Source organism: Mobula hypostoma, chromosome 11 (genome assembly GCF_963921235.1).
Source record: "Mobula hypostoma chromosome 11, sMobHyp1.1, whole genome shotgun sequence".
NCBI lineage: Eukaryota > Metazoa > Chordata > Chondrichthyes > Myliobatiformes > Myliobatidae > Mobula > Mobula hypostoma.
The window spans coordinates 7,628,209-7,652,436 of NC_086107.1; the positions used below are offsets into that span (position 1 = coordinate 7,628,209).

General features: G+C 43.5%; 1 protein-coding gene across 1 annotated transcript in view; it reads right to left on the reverse strand.

Annotated features, from left to right (window-relative positions):
- Positions 1 to 24,228, reverse strand: part of LOC134353570 (doublecortin domain-containing protein 1-like) — a 610,678-nt gene that overhangs the window by 113,304 nt on the left and 473,146 nt on the right. The window contains exons 31-34 of the mRNA XM_063061626.1: positions 16,799 to 16,984; positions 13,389 to 13,592; positions 9,379 to 9,544; positions 6,458 to 6,577 (exon numbers count right to left, since the gene is read on the reverse strand). Of these exons, the coding sequence (XP_062917696.1) occupies positions 6,458 to 6,577; positions 9,379 to 9,544; positions 13,389 to 13,592; positions 16,799 to 16,984 (676 nt within the window). The remainder of the gene's footprint in view (positions 1 to 6,457; positions 6,578 to 9,378; positions 9,545 to 13,388; positions 13,593 to 16,798; positions 16,985 to 24,228) is intronic.

A 24,228-nucleotide genomic window follows, 5' to 3' on the forward strand; every position in this document is an offset into this window, starting at 1 on the left:
TTAGGCCATTTGGCCCATTGAATTTGACCTGTCTTTTCATCATGGCTGATCCATTTTCCCTCTCAGCAGCAGACTCCTGCCTTCTCCTCATATTCCTTCATGCCCCAACTAGTCAAGAGTCTATAAACTTCTGCCTTAAATATACCCAATGGCTTGGCCTCCACAGCCTTCTGTGGCAATAAATTCCACAGATTCACAACTCTCTGGCTAAAGAAATTTCTCCTCATCTCTGTTCTAAAAGGACACCCCTCTATTTTGAGGTTCTGTCCTCTGGTCTTAGACTCCCCCACCATAGGAAACATCCTCTCCACATCCATTCTATCAATTTCACTATATGCTTTGATGTTTCGATGTACGTGTGACAAATAAAGCTAATCTTCTTCTTCCAGCTAGAACTTTGAATCAGTGGAGGGCAATATATTTGGCTTGCCTGAATTATCATGTTTCCTCACACCCAATAGACCCTGAATCCTATCCTTTGTCCTGTTTAGGTTCGACAGTGACTTTATGTCAGCGTAGCTCATGCAAAGTGTGGTGCGTGGCCAAGTGGTTAAGGCGTCAGTCTAGTGATCTGAAGGTTGCTAGTTCGAGCCTCAGCTGAGGCAGCGTGTTGTGTCCTTGAACAAGGCACTTAACCACACATTGCTCTGCGATGACACCGGAGCCAAGCTGCCTCGGCCCTAGTGCCCTTCCCTTGGACAACATCGGTGGCGTGGAGAGGGGAGACTTGCAGCATGGGCAACTGCCGGTCTTCCTACAACCTTGCCCAGGCCTGCGCCCTGGAAACCTTCCAAGGTGCAAATCCATGGTCTCACGAGACCAACGGATGCCTATATAAAGCTCAAAGTATGAGTTTTGAGTGCTTCCACCAAGTTAATGTGCAGCCTCCAGCAAAGGCTATTTAAAGAGTTTTCTCAACTGAATGTTTAAGTTTTGATTAAAATAAAGTAAGGAATTTAATGCAAAGTTATTAAACAATCATACAATAAAATTACACTGCACGACACCTGGAGACAGTTCTAGGTAAAAGTGTACTGAAGCATGAAAAGATCCAAATTACAAATGTAACTGATTAAATATCAGTTGCAAGGTTCAAAGCAACTTGCATATAATTATTAAAGCAAAATGCTGCCGACATTGGAAATGTGGGATAAAGCAAAAATGGCTAAATACTCGCTTCTCGCTGCTGCAGTCAGGAAGGAGGTACAGGGACCTCAGGTCCCACCCCACCACATTCAGGGACAATTACCCTTCAGCTACCAGTCTCTTGAACCGTCGTGGGTAACTTCACTCATCCCAACACTGAAGCGATTCCACAGTCTATGGCAGGGGTTCCCTACCTGGAGTCCACAGACCCCTTGCTTAATGGCATTGCTTCCTGGCATAAACCATATTGGAATCCCCTCATATGGACTCACTCTTAAGAACTCTACAACTTACGTTCTTGATATTTATTGCTTATTTTGTTATTATTATTATTCTTTCATTTGTTGTCTGTTGCACATTGGCGTGTGCAGTTTTTCATTGATTCTATTGTTTTTCTTTGTATCAACTGTGAATGCCTGTAAGAAAATGAATCCCATGTGTACGAGCCATGTATCTATTTTCTGCTTGTATGTTATTGCATTTTGTGTTGCGTGTTTATTATGGGTTACGGTAATTTGTCATGGGGGTTGTGGCGTGGTAGGTGTAAATGAGTATAGTCACATATTCACCTTTTGTGTTGTAGCTTATTTAGAGATAGACTGAGCAGGGCTTGGACAGTGGCTATATTTCATTAGGAGTTTGAGGAGATTTGGTATGTCATCAAAGTCACACAAATTTCAACAGATGTACAGTGGAGAGCACTTTAACTGACTGCATCACCATCTGGTATGGGTGGGTTATGGTTACTGCACAGGATCGAAATAAGCTGCAAAGACTTGTAAACTTAGTCAGCTCCATCATGGACACTAGCCTCCGTAGTATCCAGGATGTCTTCAAGAAGCGATGCTTCAAAATGGCGGCATCCATCATTAAGGACGTCCATCACCCAGGTCATGCCTTGTTCTCATTGCTACCGTCAGGAAGGAGGTACAGAAGCCTGAAGGCACAGGCTCAATGATTCAGGAACAGCTTCTTCCCCTCCTCCATCCAATTTCCGTACGGACCTTGAACTCATGAACACTACCTCATTAAATGCTGGAGAAACTCAGCAGGCCAGACAGCATCTATGGAAAAGAGTACAGTCGACGTTTCGGGCTGAGACCCTTCGGCAGGACTGGAGAAAAGAAGATGAAGATGTAGGAAAAGGTGTAGGAAGGGGAGGGAGGAACACAAGGTGATTGGTGAAATGAGGAGGGGGAGGGATGAAGTAAAGAGCTGGGAAGTTGATTGGTGAAACAGGGTTGGAGAAAGGAGAATCTAATTGGAGAGGACAGAAGGCCATGGAATAAAGAAAAGGTGGGGAGGAGCACCAGAGGGAGGCGACGGGCAGGCAAGGAGATAGGTGAGAGAGGGAAGAAGGGTTGGGGAATGGTGAAGGAGAGGGTGGGGGGGGGGGCGCAATTATCCGAAGTTCAAGAAATTGATGTTTATGCCACCAGGTTGGAAGCTACCCAGATAAGCTGTTGCTCCTCCAACCTGTATGTGGCCTCATTGCAACAGTAGAGGAGGCCATGGAAAGACATATCGGAATGAGAATGGGAAGTGGAAGTGGAATTAAAATGGGTGGCTACTGGGAAATCCCACTTTTTCTGGCAGTCAGAATGTAGGTGCTTGGCAAAGCATTTTCCCAATCTATGATGGGTCTCAACGATAGACAGGAGGCCACAATGGGAACACAAGACACAACAGATGACCCCAACAGGTTCACAGGTGAAGTTCACCTCACCTGGAAAGAAAGTTTGGGGCCCTGAATGGTAGTGAGGGAGGAAATGTAGGGGCTGGTGTAGAACTTGTTCTGCTTGCAAGGGTAAGTGCCAGGAGGGAGATCACTGGGGAGGGACAAATGGACAATAGAGTCGTGAAGGGAGCAGAAAGTGGGTGGGGGGGGGGAAGATGTGTTTGGTGGTGGAATCCCGTTGCAGATGGCGGAAGGTTCGGAGAATTATATGCTGGATGCGGAGACTGGTGGGGTCGTAGGTGAGGACAAGAGGAACCCATCCCTGGTAGGGTGGCAGGAGGACGGGGTGAGAGCAGACGTATTGAAATGGAAGAGATGTGGTTGAGGGCAGCGTTGATGGTGGAGGAAGGAAGGCTGCTTTCTTTGAAGGAGGAGGACATCTCCTTCACTCTGGAATGAAAAGCCTCATCCTGAGAGCAGATGTGGCGGAGGTGGAGGAATTGAGAGAAGGGGATGGTGTTTTTACAAGTAACAGGGTGGGAAGAGCTATAGTCCAGGTAGCTGTGAGTGTCTGTGGGTTTATAATGAACATCATTAGATAAGCTGCCTCCAGAGCTAGAGACAGAGATCAAGAAAGTAAGGGAGGTGTTGGAAATGGACCAGGTAAATCTGAGGGCATGAGGGAAGTCGGAGGGAAAGTGGATGAAGTTGATGAGCTCCGTATTCTCCATTCCTTCACCATTCCCTATCCACTTTACCCTCTCTCACCTTATCTCCTTGACTGCCCATCACCTCCCTCTGGTGCTCCTCCCCCCCTTTCTTTCTTCCATGGCCTTCTGTCCTTTCCTATTAGATTCTCCCTTCCCCAGCCCTGTATCTCTTTTGCCAATCAACTTCCCAGCTCTTTATTTCAACCCCCCCGCCACACCAGGTTTCACCTATCACCTTGCGTTTCTCCCTCCCCTCCGCATACCTTTTAATTCTACTCCTCATCTATTCTCTTCGGTCCTGCTGAACTGTACTCTTTTCCATAGGTACTGCCTGGTCTGCTGAGTTCCTGCAGCATTTTGTGTGCGTTTCTGATTTTGATTGTTGACCGTTTATATCATTAATATTGTTAATTTCACTTATTATGCTAGTTTCACTAACATCACTAATTTTGATGGGTCATCATTGCTGGTTTCATAATAAAGAATTGAGCGTACTTTTTTTCAGCTTGGAACTCTATTACTTGGAGGTTCGTCATACAGTGTCCAGTCCTCTACTCAGTCTCTCAGCGGTTTTGGTGTGTCTTACAAGTAGCTGCCGCATCACAGTTGTACGTGGTGACGTACTGTATATGTACTTTGTTAATAAACCTGCTTCGAACGTTGAACTTTGAACGTGCGTAAAATACACAGCCCGCAAAGGCAAGCTGGTTGAAAGGTAGAGGACAAGGGGTGGGCAGGGCAGGGCAGAAGTCGTGTGCTAGAAAGATTCAGGAGTCAAGCTATCAACAGAAAGAACACAGAACATAGAACATGGAGCAGTACAGTACAGAACAGCACAGGCTTTTCACCTTATGATGTTGTGGCCTCTATAGATGCTGCCTGGCTTGCTGAGTTCCTCCAGCATTTGTAAGTGTTTATAATGATCCACAATTTACGTTGCTTTGCATGAATGAATTATTACCAATTCTTTCAGTGATAACTGCAAATCTTTCAATCATCTGCTTCAGAGAGGGTGCAGAGGAGATTTATCAGGGTGCTGCCTGCATTGGAGAGCAGAGAGCTCGGAAAAAGGAACGCAACGGACTTTTAACATCGTAAACCAGTGAGTTGTTTGTTATGTCTCCACCCTCACTATGAAACGGAGACACCACTTTCTCCCTTATTAGGGAGAGAGAGAGCCTGTGGTATGTCGAATACCGGGTGAATGAGTAACCTTTGGAGTACTGCAAGTCTGTGCCTTTTCTGTTGCTTTGCTGCACACTTGAGTGCTCGGTGGTGGGTGCCGAGGCGCTTTTCTTTTGCTAGTGGGGAGAAGGGGGATTCTTGCTTGCTGCCACTTACATGCGGGAGGAAGGGGAGCTGGGGGGGGGGTACTTTGGGTTCTAATATTTAACTGTCATTCATTCTTTGGGGGCACTCCTCTCTTTTTATGGATGGTTGTGAAGAAAAAGCATTTCGGGATACATTGTATACATTTCTCTGACATTAAATGTACCTTATGAGGATAGGTTGAGGGAGATAAGACTTTTCTCTCTGGAGTGAAGGAGGATGAGAGGTGACTTGATCGAGGTGTACAAGATAATTAGAGGCTTAGCTCAAGTGGACAGCCAGAGACTTTTTCACCAGGGTAAAAATGGCTAATATGAGAGCCCATAATTTTATGGTAATTGGACGAAAGTACAGGAAGATGTCAGATATGAGTTTTTGACAGAGTGGAGGGTGTGGAGAACAGGGGTAGTGGTAGAGGCAAATACACTGGGGGATATTTAAGAGACTCTTAGATGGTCACATGGATGAAATTGGAGGGCTGTGTGGAGGCGGAGGGTTAGATTGATCTTAGAGTAGGTTAAAAAGCTGGCACAATATTTTAGGCTGAAGGGCCTGCAGTGAGCTATACTGTTCTATGATCTATGTTCACGTCACACAGGGTGTGGCACATTAGCTTGGCAGATAGTGCAATCGTTTTACACCGCCAGCGATTACCAATCAGGGTTTAATTTGCAGGCGGGAGGAGAAGATGGCAGCGCGATGCAGCGCGTGCAGCTCTCTGGTGAAATGATATAGTATCTGTTAAATAGAGGCCGTGGACAATTCTGATTTGATGAAAACAGACGTGAGAAGCAGAGGAACATCTGGAGAAATTTCTGAAATGTCTAGTTCGCTGCCGTTGCTACTGTGCGACCGAGAATCTCCGGAGGGAAGGCCCCAAAATCCTCGGCTTTGCCTGCTGCCGGTGACCGAGGCTGGGGTCGAAGCGTTCGGATAGAGATGATGTTCGGTACTCGGTGTCGGAGGGATGATCAGAGCTCAAAGTTTTCGGATGACTCAGAGTCGGACTGTGGTCGGGCATGGCAGGGAGACTTTTCTTCCTTCTCCCGTCTGCGTGAGATGTGGGACTTTCGAGAGACTTTGAACTTTTTTACTGTGCCATGGCCTGTTCTTCATCAAGTTATGGTATTGTTGCACTGTTGTAACTATATGTTATAATTATGTGGTTTTTGTTAGTTTTTCCGTCTTGGTCTGTCCTGTGTTATGTGATATCACACCGGAGGAATATTGTATCATTTCTTAATGCATGCATTACTAAATGACAATAAAAGAGGACTGCGTGTCCTCATAATCTAATCTAATCTAATCTAAATCCCGTTGATGCCTGATAAGGAGTTTGAACAATACCTTCTCCCGGTGACCGTGTGGATTTCCTCTGGGTGCTCCAGTGTTCTCACACATTCCAGAGATATATGGTTAAGATGTGGGCATGCTGTACTGGTGCCAGAAGCATGGCACCACTTACAGGATGTCCTCAACACAATCCTCGTTGATTCGATTTGACGCAAACACATTTCACTAAAGGTTTCAATACACATTTGACAATTAAAGCTAATTGCTTTATCTCTTTCTATGTTCACATTTAAATACTTACCACTCAAAGGTATAAATGGCTCTCCACAGGACACCCAGACCTCTATAGGCTCCCTGGTGTTGGGGCTAATCTTCAGCTCCTCACAGGTCACCAAGTGAGGAGACAACAACTTGCTTGAGTCTAGTAGTGAAGAAAAGCAGTACCAGAGTTAACTAATCGGCATGGCAAGTACACAAGAACACAGAATTTACATTTAGTGGCCACTTTATTAGGTACACATGTACACCTGCTCATTTATGCAACTATATATTAGCCAATAATGTGGCAGTAACTCAATGCACAAAAGCATGCAACATGGTCAAGAGGTTCAGTGTTTAATCAGAATGAGAAAGAAATATGAACTAAGTGACTTTGACTATGGAATGGATGCTGGTGCCAGATGGGGTGGTTTGAGTATTTCAGAAACTGCTGACCTCCTGGGATTTTCACATACAACAGTCTCTAGAGTTTACAGAGAATGGTGCAATAAACAATAAACATCCAGTGAGCAGCAGTTCTGTGGTTGAAAATGTCCTGCTAATGAGAAAAGTCAAAGAAGATTGGCCGGACTGGTTCAAGTTGACAGGAAGGTAACAGTAACTCAAATAACCACACGTTACAACAATGGCGTGCAGAAGAGCATCTCTGAATACACAACACGTCAAACCTTAAAGAGGATAGAGTACAGCAGCAGAAGACCATGAACATACACTCAGCGGCCACCTTATTAGGTACAGCAGGTACACAATAAAGTGCCCACTGAGAGTAGAAGAGTAGGGCCCAAGAACGGGCCCTCTGGCCCATGATGTCTGTGCTGAACATAATGCCGAATTAAACTAAATCTCTCCCGCCTGTATACAATCCATAGCACTACCTTCCCTGCCTATTCGCGTGTCTGTCTAAATATCTCTTAAATGCCTCTGTTGTACCTGTTTCCACCTCTACTCCTGACAGCCTGTTTCAGCCAGTTCTTAATTGTGTAATTAAAAGATAACACATATGGTCCGTGGTGTGTTATCATTCCTTCTGTCCTCAGAATGCTATTTTCTACATTCAAGGTTCCAAGTCTGAAGTTTTTGTTAACACATACACATCAAAACACACACAATCGCAGGCTTCTCATTTCAACAGGTCATTCCACTTATTCCTTCTTCCTATTTTGCCATGTATGTCCCTGTAACCATTTCTCTCTCACATGCCCATCTACTCCACTTGATTCTTTTAGAACGCATGCACTCCAGGGATAGTTAACTAGAACCAATTAACCTAACGGCCAACACAACATTGGGATGTGGGAGAAACTGGAGCATCAGAGGCGAACCCATGCAGCTAGAGGAAGAATGTACCACCTGCCCGAAAATCGGATCAAATCTGGGTTTCTATCCTCCAAGAGAACCACAACCTTGCCGTAGGGTTTGGAGCTTGCATGCCTCAGCAACTCAGAGAGCTATGCTGGCTGGAGTCAGGGCCTTATGCTTTGGGTATTGGTAGGGCCGCCATACCAAACAGGTCAAAGGGTAGAGGTCAGACTAAAAGTGGTCCACCAGTCTCCAAGTTCAGGGGTTCAGCTCAGGGTTAGCAACCCTGTCTAGTAAAACAAAACTGCAATGAAGAATTCTTCTATATCAGTGTGCGACACTATGGACAGAGATGGAGGACCTTCATTGCAGTCCTAAATGCCAGCGGCGTAAACGGGCTGTAGATAAGTAAATTTCTATACCAGTACCAGTTTGTGTGCCCTTGTTTTACTATGGTATCATAGCAGTTAGCACAATCCAATGACAGCTCAGGTCATCGGAGTTCAGAGTTCAGTTCTAACGCTGTCTGTAAGGAGTTTGTACGGACTCCCTGTGTTTCCTCCAGGTGCTCCAGTCTCCTCCCATAGTCAAAGGTATACTGGTTAGTAGGTCAGTTGGTCACTGTTAATTATCCTGTAATTAAGTTAGTGTTAAATAGGTGGGTTTCTGGGCAGCACTGCTCGTTGGGCTGGAAGGAGCCTGTTCCGCGCTGGCTCTCTAAATAACCATACAACCATATAACAATTACAGCATGGAAACAGGCCATCTCGGCCCTGCTAGTCCGTGCTGAACTCTTACTCTCACCTAGTCCCACCGACCTGCACTCACCCCATAACCCTCCATTCCTTTCCTGTCCATATACCTATCCAATCTAACTTTAAATGACAACATCGAACCTGCCTCAACCACTTCTGCTGGAAGCTCGTTCCACACAGCTACCACTCTCTGAGTAAAGAAGTTCCCCCTCATGTTACCCCTAAACTTTTGCCCTTTAACTCTCAACTCATGTCCTCTTGTTTGAATCTTCCCCACTCTCAATGGAACAAGCCTATCCACGTCAACTCTATCTATCCCCCTCATAATTTTAAATACCTCTATCAAGTCCCCCCTCAACCTTCTACGCTCCAAAGAATAAAGACCTAACTTGTTCAACCTTTCTCTGTAACTTAGGAGATGAAACCCAGGTAACATTTTAGTAAATCTCCTCTGTACTCTCTCAATTTTATTGACATCTTTCCTATAATTCGTTGACCAGAACTGTACACAATACTCCAAATTTGGCCTCACCAATGCCTTGTAGAATTTCAACATTACATCCCAACTCCTATACTCAATGCTCTGATTAATAAAGTCCAGCATACCAAAAGCTTTCTTCACCACCCTATCCACATGAGATTCCACCTTCAGGGAACTATGCACCATTATTGCTAGACCCCTCTGTTAATTTATAAGTAAATTAATAAAGAAATCTCAAGGTAAATACCTAAAGAGTGGCCTTAAAGGAAGAGGCAAATTTGAGGGAAGCTATCTGAAAGCATGTTTTGGGCCCCAGACTAGTGTTAACTTTGGTCACAGAAGCAAGTGAAACTACATATAACAAACCTTCTTTATTTGATCTATTTATTATCTCTTCATATCTCCTACCTTTGTCTTCTTCAGCACGTGTCATTTCGGGCTCTTGTTCCTGTAAACAGTCATTGCCAGCTCCAGCGATCAATTCACTGACAGTCAAGATGAGGCTTCCATCGGCTGTATATAGTCTGTGCGCAGGTCTGGTCAGTTTTAACCTTCGAGTGCACGTGGCAAGCAACTAGATCAAGGCAACCAGGAAGTTAAGTGTAATAACCATTCACTGATAAGAGAAGGCGATTATTACTATCGAAGGTGTTTGCACAGCAATTTTCTCTCTAGTACTGAAGAGCGGGATTAACAACTTTCAATTGCCCGGTAGTATTCTGGTTAGCATAACATTTTACAGAATCAGTGACCCAGGTTCAATTCCCGCTGCTGCTTGGAAAGAGTTTGTACATTCTCCCCTGTGACCACATGGGTTTACTCCAGGCGCTCCAGTTGGTCACTGTAAATGGTCCCGGGATTAGGCTAGGATTAAATCAGGGGATTGCTGGGTGGCACAGCTTGAAGGACCAGCAGGGACTATTCCATGCTTGAGCTCAATAAATTAATCAATCAATCAATAAATAAATTCAATACTTCAATTCTGTTATTGTGAGGCATTAGTAATGATCTTTCAAGATTCACTAGATTCTGGAATGGTTCCCGAGGACTGGAAAATTATAAATGTCACTCCACTCTTTAAGAAGGGAGGGAGGCAAAAGACAGTTAGCCTGATCTCAGTGGTTGGAAAGACATTGGAGTCTATTGTGAAAGGTGAGGTTTCAGGGTACTTGGAGGCACATGATAAAATAGGCCAAAGTCAGCAGGATTTCCTTAATGGGAAATTTTGTCAGACAAATCTTGTGGAATTCTTTGAGGAAGTAACAGGCAGGATAGACAAATGAGAGTCAATGAACGTTGTTTATTTGGATTTTCGGAAGGCCTTTGACAAGGTGCTGTACATGAGGCTGCTTAACAAGATAAGAGCCCATGATATTACAGGAAAGATACTAGCATGGATTGGCTGACAGGCAGGAGGGAAAGAGTGGGAATAAAGGGGGCCTTTTCTGGTTGGCTGCCAGTGACTAGTGGTGTTCTGCAGGGGTCGGTATTGGTACCACTTCTTTTCCCATTATAAATAGATAGTGGGAGGGGCAGAAAGGGTTGAGGAAGCAGAGTATGAAGAAGGGCTTAGACAGATTAGGGGAATGGCCAAAGAAGTGACAGATGGGATATGGTGTAGGGAAATACATGGTCATGCATTTTGGTAGAAGGAATAAAGGTGTAGACTATTTTCTAAACAGGGAGAAAATTTAGAAATCAGATGTACTAAGGAACTTGGGAGTCCTCATGCAGGGTTCCCTAAAGGTTAACTTGCAGGTTGGGTCATTGGTAAGGAAGGCAAATGCAATTTTAGCATTCATTTTGAGAAGACTAGAGTTCAAAAGCAAAGATATTATGCTGAGGCTTTCTAAGGTGCTGGTCAGATCAGACTTAGAGTATTGTAAACAGTTTTGGGTCCCTTGTCTAAGAAAGTGTATATTGGCATTGGAGAGGGTCCGGAGATGGTTTACAAGAATTATCTTGGGAATGAAAGAGTTAACACATGAGGAGTGTATGACAGCTCTGGTCATGTATTTGCTGAAGTTCAAACAACTGAGAGGGGATCTCATTGAAACCTATCAAATATTGAAAGGTCTAGAGAGAGTGAATGTGGTGAAGAGGTTTCCTGTAGTGGGGGAAGTCTAGAACCTGAAAGCACAGCTCAGAATGCAAGGACATCCTGTTAAGCCACATTCCAAAGATGGTGGCGAATCTGTGGAACTCATTGCTATAGATGGTTGTGGAAGACCAGTCTTTGGGGATATTTAAAGTGGAGGTTGATAGTCTCCTGATTAGTCAGGGCATCAAAGGTTACAGGGAGAAGGCAGGAGAATGGGGTTGAGAGGGGTAATAAATCAGCCAGGATGGAATAGAGAAGCAGACTTGATGGGCTGAATGGCCTATTTCTGCTCCTATGCCTTATAGTCTTAAAGCAGTGGTCAACAGGGGGATGAAAAACATGCTGGAAATTGGTAACTTATGTGTACTGAAATACAGTGCAAAACTTGTGTGACATTTGTAATTCAATAGTAAAATATTATTTCCTGCTATATCATCTCTGCTGCTCTGCTTTTGCCTCAAACCTCCTCTATATTTCCTGACACAAGTTAACAGCGTATCTAAATTCTCCAGTCTCCGGGTGGCATGGTAGCGTAGTGGTTAGCACAACACTTTTTAATACAGCTGACACGGTTTCAATTCCTGCCACTGCCCGTAAGGACATTGTGCTTACTCCCTGTGACTGCGTGGGTTTCCTCCGGGTGCTCTGGTTTCCTCCCACAGTCCAAAGACATACTGGTTGGTAAGTTAATTGGTCATTGTAAACTGTCCCATGATTACGCTAATATTAAATCAGGGGATTGCTGGGCAGCATGGATCGAAGGACCATGCCGTATCTCAATAAATAAATAAACAAACAAAAAGCAGACAGGTAGCTAGGTAAATAAATAAACAAACAAACAAGATTGTGTTGCTTTGCTTGTATTCAATTTGTTTTCGTTTAAGGGTTTTAACTTGTTCCTGGGAGGCAGAAAGATTAAAGGTTATTAGCTTATTTGTTCCACGTACATCGAAATATTGTAACATACAGAGAAATGGGTCATTTTGTGTTAACAACAAAACAGTCTGAGATTTATTGGGGCAACCCACAGTGTCACCACCCCTCTGACATGAACACAGCATACCCAGAATTTACTAATCCTAAGCCATATGTCTTTGGAATGTGTGAGGAAACCCACACAGTCACAGAGAGATTGTACAAACTCCTTACAGACAGTAATGGGAATTGAAAGCAGATTGTACAGCTGACACGGTGAAGTGTTATGCTAACTGTTACACTACCCTGATGCCCCCCCCATTCATTTCAAACATTGCGTATACAAGAATTACAAAATGTTTTGCTTAATGTCCAGACTCAGTGTTTGCAATTCCTTAAATGTAACATTAAAACTAACAAGCTTAATTCAACTTGCAGACATCTAACTTCTTCCATTCACTTTTAAAGCATATTTCAAATTAGCAGCAATAATAATAAGGTGTTTCAGGGTATTTGTTACTGACTGAATATAGCCGATCTGTTTAATTATGAATACTGTTAGGGTAATTACTCATGAAATGAAAGGATTATAGCAAGTTCAAAGTAAATATATTATTAAAGCCATAAGAAGCCATGTCACCATATATAACTCTAAGATTCATTTTCTTGTGGGCATTCACAGTAGAGCAAAGAAATACAACAGAATGAATGAAAAAATACACAGAAAAAGAACGATCAATAAGCAAAAGACAAATTGCACAAACGTAAAATGATAGATAGATAGATAATGAGAGCATGAGTTATAGATTCCATGGAAGTGAGTCTGTAGTTTGTGGAATTCGTTGAGGGTTGAGGTAGAACTAGTGGACATAGCCTCAAGATTTGGGGAAGTAAATTTAGGATGGAGATGAGAAGGAACTGCTTTTCCCAGAGAATGGTGAATCTGTGGAATCCTCTGCCCAATTATACAGTGGATGCTAACTCAGTAAATATATTTAAGACAAGGATAGATTTTTGTACAGTAGGGGAATTAAAACCATAAAACCACAAGTCATAGGAGCAGAATTAGGCCATCTGGCCCATCGAGTCTGCTCCATCATTCAATCAAGGCTGATCCTTTTCTTTCTCCTCCTCAACCCCATCATAAGGAGTTTGTATGTTCGCCCCGTGACCATGTAGGTTTCCTCCAGATGCTCCAGTTTCCTCCCACAGTTGAAGGACCTACTGGTTGGAAGGTTAATTGGTCATTGTATGTTGTCCCATGATTAGGCTAGGATTAAATTGGGGGATTGCTAGATGGCACGGCTCGAGGGCTGGCAGGGCCTATTCCACACAGTATCTCAGTAAATAAATAAAATTCTGCCTAATTTGAGAATATGTTTACTTATCCTGGCTTTATTACCGAAGAAAATGTTGTTCCAATAATCAATTCACCATCCTTGTACCCAGCGCCATTTCGATAGGCTAAGATTCTTATTGCTGGCCGGGTCTTGGCAGCTGAGATTTCCCGTGAGATGGTTTGTACTGATGTTTCCATCCGCAAGGAATTCAGTTTTGCTTCCAAGTGAGCCAGGCTGCTTTTGGCTGCGGAGGTAGAAAGATCAACCTGTAAACAAGTGAATTAAAATCTTTCAAAATTCCATACATGATATGTTAAAGAAAAAATAGCGTAGTGCCAGTCTTGACCTGAACACGGAGGAACTCTACATTCCTTCACTTTATAGACACAAGAGATTCTGCAAATGATGGAAGGCCAGAGCAACACACAGAAAATACTGGAGGAACTCAGCTTGTCTGGCATCTATGGCAAGGAATAGAGAGATGATGTTTCAGATGAGAACCTTCATCGGGACAATAAACAATAAACGACTAGCCCAAAATGTTGACTGTTTATTCCAGTCCATAGATGCTGCCTGACTTGCTGAGTTCCTGCGGCATTTTGTGTTTTTTACTTTGGACTGCCAGCATCTGCAGAATAGGTTGTGTTAATGATTCCTCTGCCCTTTACCTTTTCCACCTCTCACCTCCCAACTTCTTACTTCATACCCCTCGTCCATTCACCCGCCTTCCCCCTCACCTGTTTTCACCTATCACCTGCCAGCTTGTACACCTTCTACTCTGCCTCCCTCTCCCCCCACCCCCATCTTCTTATTCTGGCTTCTTCTCCCTTCCTTTCCAGTCCGATGAAGGGTCTCATCTTGTTATGAGGTCCTCCAGCATTTTGTGTGTTGGTACTTCATGTTGTTATACGTTCTAATTTTTCACTGCCCATAATTAGTTTTTTTCCCTCTCTTTCTAAAGTTCTCTACTTCACTTCAAGAAATCTCTTCAAAACTGGCTCCTTTATAGAGCTGACGAAGGGTCTCAGCCTGAAATGCCGACTGCGCTTCTTCCTATGGATCCTATGGATGCTGTCTGGCCTGCTGCGTTCCGCCAGCATTTTGTGTGTGTTTTCTGAATTTTCAGCATCTGCAGATTTCCTCATGTTTTCCTTTATAGAGGGGCCATTTGGTCCATCATGTTAAACCTCTCCATTTCTGCCAAACAAAGTGCTATTTAGCTTAATCTCAAGACATAGATATAATAAGACAGAAATTCAAAATTAGGCTAATTGGCCAATTCAAGTCTGCTCCACCATTCTTTAAGGCTGATTTATTTTCATTACCTTTGAGTGAAAGAAATTATCCTCAAATATTCTGAAGCGCTTCCAGCAATTATCTTAAATATATGTCTCCGGTTACTGTCTCTGTCAAATGAAACAAGTTCTTCCTGGTTACCAGGAAAGTGGATGAAGGTAAGGCAGTGAATGTTGTCTACATGGACTTTGACAAGGTCCCGCATGGGAGGCTGATCAAGAACGTTCAGTCGCTCAGTATTCAGGATGAGGTAACAAATTGGTTTAGACATTGGCTTTGTGGAAAAAGCCAGAGAGTGGTAAGAGAGGGCTGCGTCTTTGACTGGAGGACTGTGATTAGTGGTGTGCCGCAGGGATCAATGCTGGATTCTTTGTTGGTTGTCATCTCTATCAATGATCCGGATGATAATGTGGTTAACTGGATCAGCAAATTTGTGGATGACACCAAGACTCGTTGTGTAGTGGACAGTGAGGAAGGCTATCATGGCTTGCAGAGGGATCTGCACCAGCTGGAAAAATGGGCTGAAAAATGGTAGAATGGCATTTAATGCAGACAAATATGAGGTGTTGCACTTCGGTAGGACCGATCAGGTAGGCCTTACGCAGTGAACATTAGGGCACTGAGGACTGTGGTAGAACAGAGGGATCTGGGAATGCAGGTCCATAATTTGCTGAAAGTGGCATCACAGTTAGGGTCATAAAGAAAGCTTTTGGCACATTGGCCCTCATAAATCAATATAATTGAGTACAGGAAATAGGATGCAATGTTAAAGTTGCATAAAATGTTGGTGAAGCATAATTTGGAGTATTATGTGCAGTTTTGGTCACATACCTACAGGAAAGATGTAAACAAGATTGAAGGAGTACAGAGGAAACTTATAAGGATGTTGCTGGGTCTGAAGGACCTACCTGAATTATAAGGAAAGATTAAATAGGTTAGGACTGTATTCTTTAGAAGATAGAAGACTCATAACAGATTTCATAGAGGTATCCAAAATTATGAGGGGTGTAGACTGGGTAAATGCAAGCAGGCATTTTACACTGAGGTTGGGTGGGTCTACAACCAGAAGTCATAGGATAAGGGTGAAAGGTGAAAAGTTTAAGGAGAACATGAGTGGAAATTCCTTCACTCTGAGGGTTGTGAGAATGTGGACATTAAGCCCATCAATTGTACTCCACTATTCAATCTTGGCTGATTTATTTTCCCTCTCAATCCCATTCCCCTGTCTTCTCCCCATAACCTTTGACACCCTGACTAATCAAGAATATTCAGTGACTTGACCTCCACATCTGTCTGTGGCAATGAATTCCGCAGATTCACCATTTTCTGGCTAAAGAAATTCCTCCTCATCTTTATCCTAAAGGGACATTCTTGTATTCTTAAGATGTGCCTTCTAATCCTAGAGTCTCCCAATTTCGGAAAAGTCCTCTCCATGACTATCTAGGCCTTTCAATATTTAGTATGCTTCCGTAAGATCTTTAGTCTTTCTTCTGAACTCCAGTGAGTACAGCTCAGAGCCGATACATATATTAACTCTTTTATTTCCAGGATATTTTTTCATAAACCTTTTCAAGACCCTCTCCAAAGACAGCACATGATTTCTTAGATATGAGGTCCAAAATCTTTCATAGTACTCAAGTGCAGTCTACCAATGCCTTATAAAGTCTCAACATTATATCCTTGCGTTTATATTCTAGCCCTCTCAAAGTTAATGCAAGCATTCACCATTCTCATAAATCCTCAGTGCACTCTTTCTAGGACCTTCACATCCTTTCTAAAGTAAGGTGACTGGAACTGAGGGTGGTGCGGTGTTCCAGTGGCATAGTGTTCCAATGTTAATAACTTCAAAGTTCAACATAAATTTATTATGAAAATATGTATCTATTACCATATATGACCTGGAGATTCAATTTCTTGCAGGCATTCGCGGTAGAACAACGAAATACAATGGAACCAATGAAAATCTACTCACATAGACCAACGTACAATTTAAACAATGGTTCATTTTTTAAAAAAAGGTTTAAAATTTAAACAATTCAAACAATTAAAAAAAACGACTTTTAAAATATACTGTCTGCTGTTAATTTGCTGTGAGTTTTGCCTTAATCCCTGCCCATCTCCTTTTTACTGGCTGAAACAGCATTAAGTACCAGTACAGGTTAAAGCAGAACATTACCTTTGTAACTCTGATGTACTTGAAGGGTCCTGTTGCTTCGAGTTGGCTCTCTTTGCAGCCCGTGGCACAGGTGAATGGCACACCAGGCTGCAACTTGGTCATGACATTCTGTCCCCTCAGTGTCCTGGCGCAAGCCAAACAAACCACAGTTCTCTGCTTCGTACTGGGATGAGTGAAGTAGTAACCCTAGATCAGGGGAATAAAATGGGAAACCTATTAACAAACATTCTAACTAATATGATTGATTGAGAACATCTGCACAAATTACGTATGTGTACAATGTCACAATTAGAGCGCTGTGCAGATTACCGTCTTATAGAAATACACACACAAAATTCGGGAGAAACTCAGCAGGTCAGGCAGCATCTATGGAAGGGAAGAAAGAGTCAGGGTGCCACTGCAGAATAGCAGTTAGCGCCACGCTATTACAGCTCGGGACATCAGAGATCGGAATTAAATTCCACTGTCCTTCATAAGCAAAGTTGTACATTCCTTCCCGTGTGCGTGTGGGTTTCCTCTGGGTGTCTGGTTTCCACCCATAGTCCAAAGATGTACCAGTTAGTAGGCTAACTGGTCATTGTAAATTGTCCTGTGATTTAGCTTGGTTGCTGGGTGGCTTGGTTCGAAGGGCTGGAAGGGCCTGTTCTATACTCTATCTCTAAAAAGGGATATAAAGTTGATGCTTCGGGCCGAAACACTTTGTCAATACTCTTCTGGTGAAGTTCAAATTTCAATGCAAATTTATTATCAGAGGATGTATATGTCACCATATATAACCTGGAGATTCATTTTCTTGTGGGCATTCACAGTAGAAATGCAACACAAACAGACTGGCAATCAGTGTGCAAAAGAAGACAAGCTGTGGAAATACAAAAAAAAAACAAATAATTAATAAATCAATAGATAGTTAAATAATTATATTATACTGAGAACGTGAGTTGAAGAATCCTTGAAACTGTGTCCTTGGGTTGTAGAAATCAGTTCAGTGTTGAGGGGAGTGAAGAGTGAAGGGTCTCAGCCCAAAATGTCATCTGTTTATTCCTCTCCGTTGATGCTGCCTGACCTGCTGAATTCCTCTAGCTTGTTGTGTGTACTACTCTGGATTTCTAGCATCTGCAGAATGCTTGCTGCGCTCACCAGCAACTTTTACGTGTGTTATCTGCAGAAAGATCTTGAGTTTATCAAGTTCAAAAAGCTGTTCCCGCAAACGACACTTTTCACTGTTTACCATCTGATAGAATTGCAATTAGAATATTGCCATATTGTATTTGCATTTAGACTGAACTGAGCAAACTGGTGCCCTTTCATCCAGTAAAGTAGATTAACATCAGCAACATCAATGTGTAAAAAGTGTTTCCATTTTTAGGTAAATTTAAAATGAGAAGCCATAAATATAAGACAGACAATAAATCCAGCAAAGAAAATCAGCTAAAATTAATTATCCAAAAAATGAATTGAACGTAAAGCTCACAACCGTGGAGCAAAGACAAAGGGTAAGACATAGATTTGATGCGAATTTAGATGGCTTGGGAATAGAAAACAATGCTAAAGTTGAATGGTTTTGTAGGGGTAGGATATATAACAACAAAGGTCACCTGAGCTGAACTCACTCTTTGTCTGCTATACATTTGATCTAAAAATTAACTTAATTTGTCACATGTACATAGAAAAGGGCGAATGGGGTGCCCAGGACCTCTGGGGAAGGGGCTTTTTGTGTCCATTCCAGGGCAGCTCACTCACCTTTGGTCCCCACCAGACACTCAGCTCTCACCTGCAGCTCCAACGCCGACAGGTGGACTAAAGCAGGTGAGGGATAGCCAGCGGCCTGGTGCCTCGGTGAATTAGGGACACCCCTGTCCCTGCATGCAAAGTCAGTAAGACCCAGCGGCCAGGGAGGTGGTACTGCAATGCTCCACGGAGAGCAAAGGGATGACGAGGCACAGGCGATGTCACGGTCATTCTCTGAATACCCCAATTTATGACGTTTGCTTGTACCACTGGACTTGGACTTCTGAGGTCAAGGGAGTGGAACTGTCCCGGCGCAATGGTTTTTGCACTTTAAAACCTCTTCCGCACAGGTTTCCTGTCATTGTCAGACGCGATGGACAACCACCATATAGAAACATCAAAACTTAGTGAAATGTGTCATTTGCATCAAAGATGTGACAAACCTGGTAGGGGGATGAGAACCAGAGCACCAGGTCAGAATGCTGGGGAATACACAGGGAGGTAGATGTCATGGCCAAATAAAACAGACAGGAGCAAAGTAATCAATACAATTGGACAGATAGTTTGAAGCGTGTGCATTTTAATGCTAGCAGTATGGCCAAAGGTGATGAATTTAGAACATAGATCAGTGCATGGAACTATGATGTTGTGGCCATTATAGAAACTTGGTTGAGAGAGGGACAGGAAGGGGTGCTTAATGTCCCAGGCTGTCGATGTTTTAGAAAAGACAGAGAGCGAGGTTGAAGAGGTGAGGGAGTTGCACTAATAATCAGGGACAACATCATAGTTGCACTCAGAGCGGACGTAATGGAGATGTTTAGATAGGCACATCAATGTGAGGAAAATGGAAGACCATAAGACCATAAGACTTAGGAGCAGAATTAGGCCATTTGGCCCATCAAGTCTGCTCCACCATTCAATCATGGCTGATCCTTGTTTTCTCCTTCTCAACCACATTTCCCGGCCTTGTCCAATCAAGAATCTATCAATCTCTGCCTTAAATATACCCAATGACCTGACCTCCACAGCTGTACGTGACAACAAATTCCACAAATTCACCACCCTCTGGCTGAAGAAATTTCATCACACTTTGTTTTGAATGGACATCCCTCTATCTTGACGCTCTGCCCTCTTGTTCTCAACTCACCCACCATGGGTAACATCCTTTCCATATCTACTCTGTCTAGTCCTTTCAATATTCGAAAGGTTTCAATGAGATCCCCCTAATCCTTCTAAATTCCAGTGAGTACAGACCCAGAGCCATCAAACGTTCCTCGTATAATAAAATCATCCTTGTGAACCTCCTCTGGACCCTCTCCAATGCCAGCACATCCCTTCTAAGATGAAGGAGCCCAAAACTGTTCACGATACTCAACGTGAGGCCTCACCAGCACCGTATAAAGCCTCAGCATCACATCCCTGTTCATATATTCTGGACCTCTTGAAATAGAACATAGAACATAGAATAGTACAGCACAGTACAGGCCCTTCGGCCCACAATGTTGTGCCGACCCTCAAACCCTGCCTCCCATATAAGCCCCCACCTTAGATTCCTCCATATACCTGTCTAGTAGTCTCTTAAACTTCACTAGTGTATCTGCCTCCACCACTGACTCAGGCAGTACATTCCACGCACCAACCACTCTCTGAGTAAAAAACCTTCCTCTAATATCCCCCTTGAACTTCCCACCCCTTACCTTAAAGCCATGTCCTCTTGTATTGAGCAGTGGTGCCCTGGGGAAGAGGCGCTGGCTATCCACTCTATCTATTCCTCTTATTATCTTGTACACCTCTATCATGTCTCCTCTCATCCTCCTTCTCTCCAAAGAGTGAAGTCCTAGCTCCCTTAATCTCTGATCATAATGCATACTTTCTAAACCAGGCAGCATCCTGGTAAATCTCCTCTGTGCCCTTTCCAATGCTTCCACATCCTTCCTATAGTGAGGTGACCAGAACTGGACACAGTACTCCAAGTGTGGCCTAACCAGAGTTTTATAGAGCTGCATCATTACATCGCGACTCTTAAACTCTATCCCTCAACTTATGAAAGCTAACACCCCATAAGCTTTCTTAACTACCCTATCCACCTGTGAGGCAACTTTCAGGGATCTGTGGACATGTACCCCGAGATCCCTCTGCTCCTCCACACTACCAAGTATCCTGCCATTTACTTTGTACTCTGCCTTGGAGTTTGTCCTTCCAAAGTGTACCACCTCACACTTCTCTGGGTTGAACTCCATCTGCCACTTCTCAGCCCACTTCTGCATCCTATCAATGTCTTTCTGCAATCTTTGACAATCCTCTACACTATCTACAACACCACCAATCTTTGTGTCGTCTGCAAACTTGCCAACCCACCCTTCTACCCCCACATCCATGTCGTTAATAAAAATCACGAAAAGTAGAGGTCCCGGAACAGATCCTTGTGGGACACCACTAGTCACAATCCTCCAATCCGAATGTACTCCCTCCACCACCACCCTCTGCCTTCTGCAGGCAACCCAATTCTGAATCCACCTGGCCAAACTTCCCTGGATCCCATGCCTTCTAACTTTCTGAATAAGTCTACCGTGTGGAACCTTGTCAAATGCCTTACTAAAATCCATATAGATCGCATCCACTGCACTACCCTCATCTATATGCCTGGTCACCTCCTCAAAGAACTCTATCAGGCTTGTTAGACATGATCTGCCCTTCACAAAGCCATGCTGACTGTCCCTGATCAGACCATGATTCTCTAAATGCCCAGAGATCCTATCTCTAAGAATCTTTTCCAACAGCTTTCCCACCACAGACGTAAGGCTCACTGGTCTACAATTACCTGGACTATCCCTACTACCTTTTTTGAACAAGGGAACAACATTCGCCTCCCTCCAATCCTCCAGTACCATTCCCGTGGACAACGAGGACATAAAGATCCTAGCCAGAGGCTCAGCAATCTCTTCTCTCGCCTCGTGGAGCAGCCTGGGGAATATTCCATCAGGCCCCGGGGACTTACCTGTCCTAATGTATTTTAACAACTCCAACACCTCCTCTCTCTTAATATCAGCATGCTCCAGAACATCAACCTCGCTCATATTGTCCTCACCATCATCAAGTTCCCTCTCATTGGTGAATACCGAAGAGAAGTATTCATTGAGCACCTCGCTCACTTCAACAGCCTCCAGGCACATCTTCCTACCTTTATCTCTAATTGGTCCTACCTTCACTCCTGTCATCCTTTTTTTCTTCACATAATTGAAGAATGCCTTGGGGTTTTCCTTTACCCTACTCGCCAAGGCCTTCTCATGCCCCCTTCTTGCTCTTCTCAGCCCCTTCCTAAGCTCCTTTCTTGCTTCCCTATATTCCTCAATAGACCCATCTGATCCTTGCTTCCGAAACCTCTAAATGCCTATAGTTTGGCCAGGTGGAATGAATGCCAACATTGCACTTGCCTTCCTCACCACCAACTCAACCTGCAAATTAACCTTTAGGGTGTTCTGCACAAGGACTCTCAAGGCCCTTTGCATCTCGAACTTTTGGATTTTTTCCCCGTTTAGAAAACAGTCCACACATTACTTTCTACTACCAAAGCGCATGACGATGTATTTTCCAACATTATAGTTCATTTGTCACTTTCTTGCCCATTCTCCTAATCTGTCTAATTCCTTCTGCATCCTACCTGTTTCTTCAACATTATCTGTCCCTCCACCAATCTTCATATCATCTGAAAAGATTGGCAACAAAGCCATCTATTTCATCATCTAAATTATTTATATACAACATAAAAAGAAGCGGTCCCAACACCAACCCCTGTGGAACACCACTAGTCACTGGCAGCCAACCAGACAAGGATCCTTTTTCTCCCACTCGCTGCCTTCTCCCAATTAGCCAATGCTCTAAATATCTTAGTAACTTTCTTGTAATACCACAGGCTCCTAGCTTGGTAAGCAGCCTCATGTGTGGCACCTTGTGTCATGTGTGAAGCCAAGCAGAGCTGCAGAACAGAAGCTGTTAATGACAGAGATAACAAAAGACAACGGAGAGCCATTCAAAATGCTAGTAAGAGAGAAGAGAGAGATAACGAGAGCGAGACACATAATTCAGTATGTTGGTGTCTGCCACAGACAGTTTGCTTTGAACCTGAACTGTTCGTTAACAATCCTGCTGAGACAATAGGAAGTGTGAAGTTTGATGGACAGGGGATACCCCATCATCAGGGGGATAAAAGTAGCGGGTTTGCTAAGGCACAGGACACACGCCACGAGACCCTGGAAAGAGCATTGCGCCCCACAAGCTGGTGGGAGTTTGGAGGGCCGACTCGCAGGAATCGGCCAGAGGCTCATAGGGTGTAAAGGTATGACTGGTGGGGACCTGTTGTGTGTCTGTCCTTGCCTGGGTGCCGGGTTCACCACGGAAGAACGGTCGCATCCGGAACGGAGGGGTCACCTTCGGTGACCACAGCGGAATCAGAAGGCATCGAAAGGTTTGCCTGAAACCTCAACTGTATCTCTCTCTCTCTCTCTCTCTCTCTCTCTCTCTCCAACGGTACAACAACAGCGACTACTTTGAACTACAATAGACTGAACTGAACTCTGCTTCACCTTAAGACTGATCATTTTACCCCTAGACTGTGATAGAGCTTGGTTCATTCCTATTACCCTATTTCTGTGTATATGTGTATACTATCATTGCTAACCTGTTACATTTATATCCTTGCGATTACTGTACTGTATTACTTATTTTTGTTAATAAAACTTTATTAGTTTCTAGTAATCACAGACTCCAACGAGTGTTCCATTTCTGCTGGTTTGACAACCCAGTTACGGGGTACGTAACACTTGTCAAAGCCCTTCTGAAAGTCCAAATATACAACATCCACTGCATCCCCTTTATCTATCCTACTTGTAACCTCCTCAAATAATTCCAACAGGTTCGTCAGGCAGGATTTTCCCTACAGGAAACCATGCTGATTTTGTCCTATCTTGTCCTGTGTCACCAAGTACATCAATCACCTCATCCTTAACAATTGACTCTAACATCTTTCCAACCACTGAGGTCAGGCTAACTGGTCTCAGATTTCCTTTCCGCTGCCTTACTCCTTTCTTAAAGAGTGGAGTGACATTTGCAATTTTCCAGTCCAATGACTTTTGAAAGATCAGTTCTAATGCTGCCACAATCTCCAACACTACCTCTTTCAGAACCATAGGGTGCAGTTCATCTGGTCCGGGCAACTTATGTACCATTAGGTCTTTCAGCTTTTTGAGCAGCTTCTCCCTTGTAATAATAACTGCACCCACTTCACTTTCTTCACACACTGAACATCTGGCACACAGCTAGTGTCTTCCACAGTGAAGACTGATGCAAAATACTCATTTAGTTCATCTGCCATCTCCTTGTCCCCCGTTATTATTTTTCCTGCCTCATTTTCTAGCAGTCCTATATCCACTTTCATTTCTCTTTTATTTTTTACATACTTGAAAAAGCTTTTACTATCCACTTTGATATTATTTGCCAGCTTGCTTTCATATTTCATCTTTTCCCTTCTAATGATTCTTTTAGTTGCTCTCTGTAGGTTTTAAAAACTTCCCAATCCTCTATATTCCCACTAATTTTTGCTTTGTTGTATGCCCTCTCTTTTGTTTTTACACTGGTTTTGACTTCCCTTGTCAACCATGATTGTACTATTTTACCATTTGAGTATTTCTTCACTCTTGGAATAC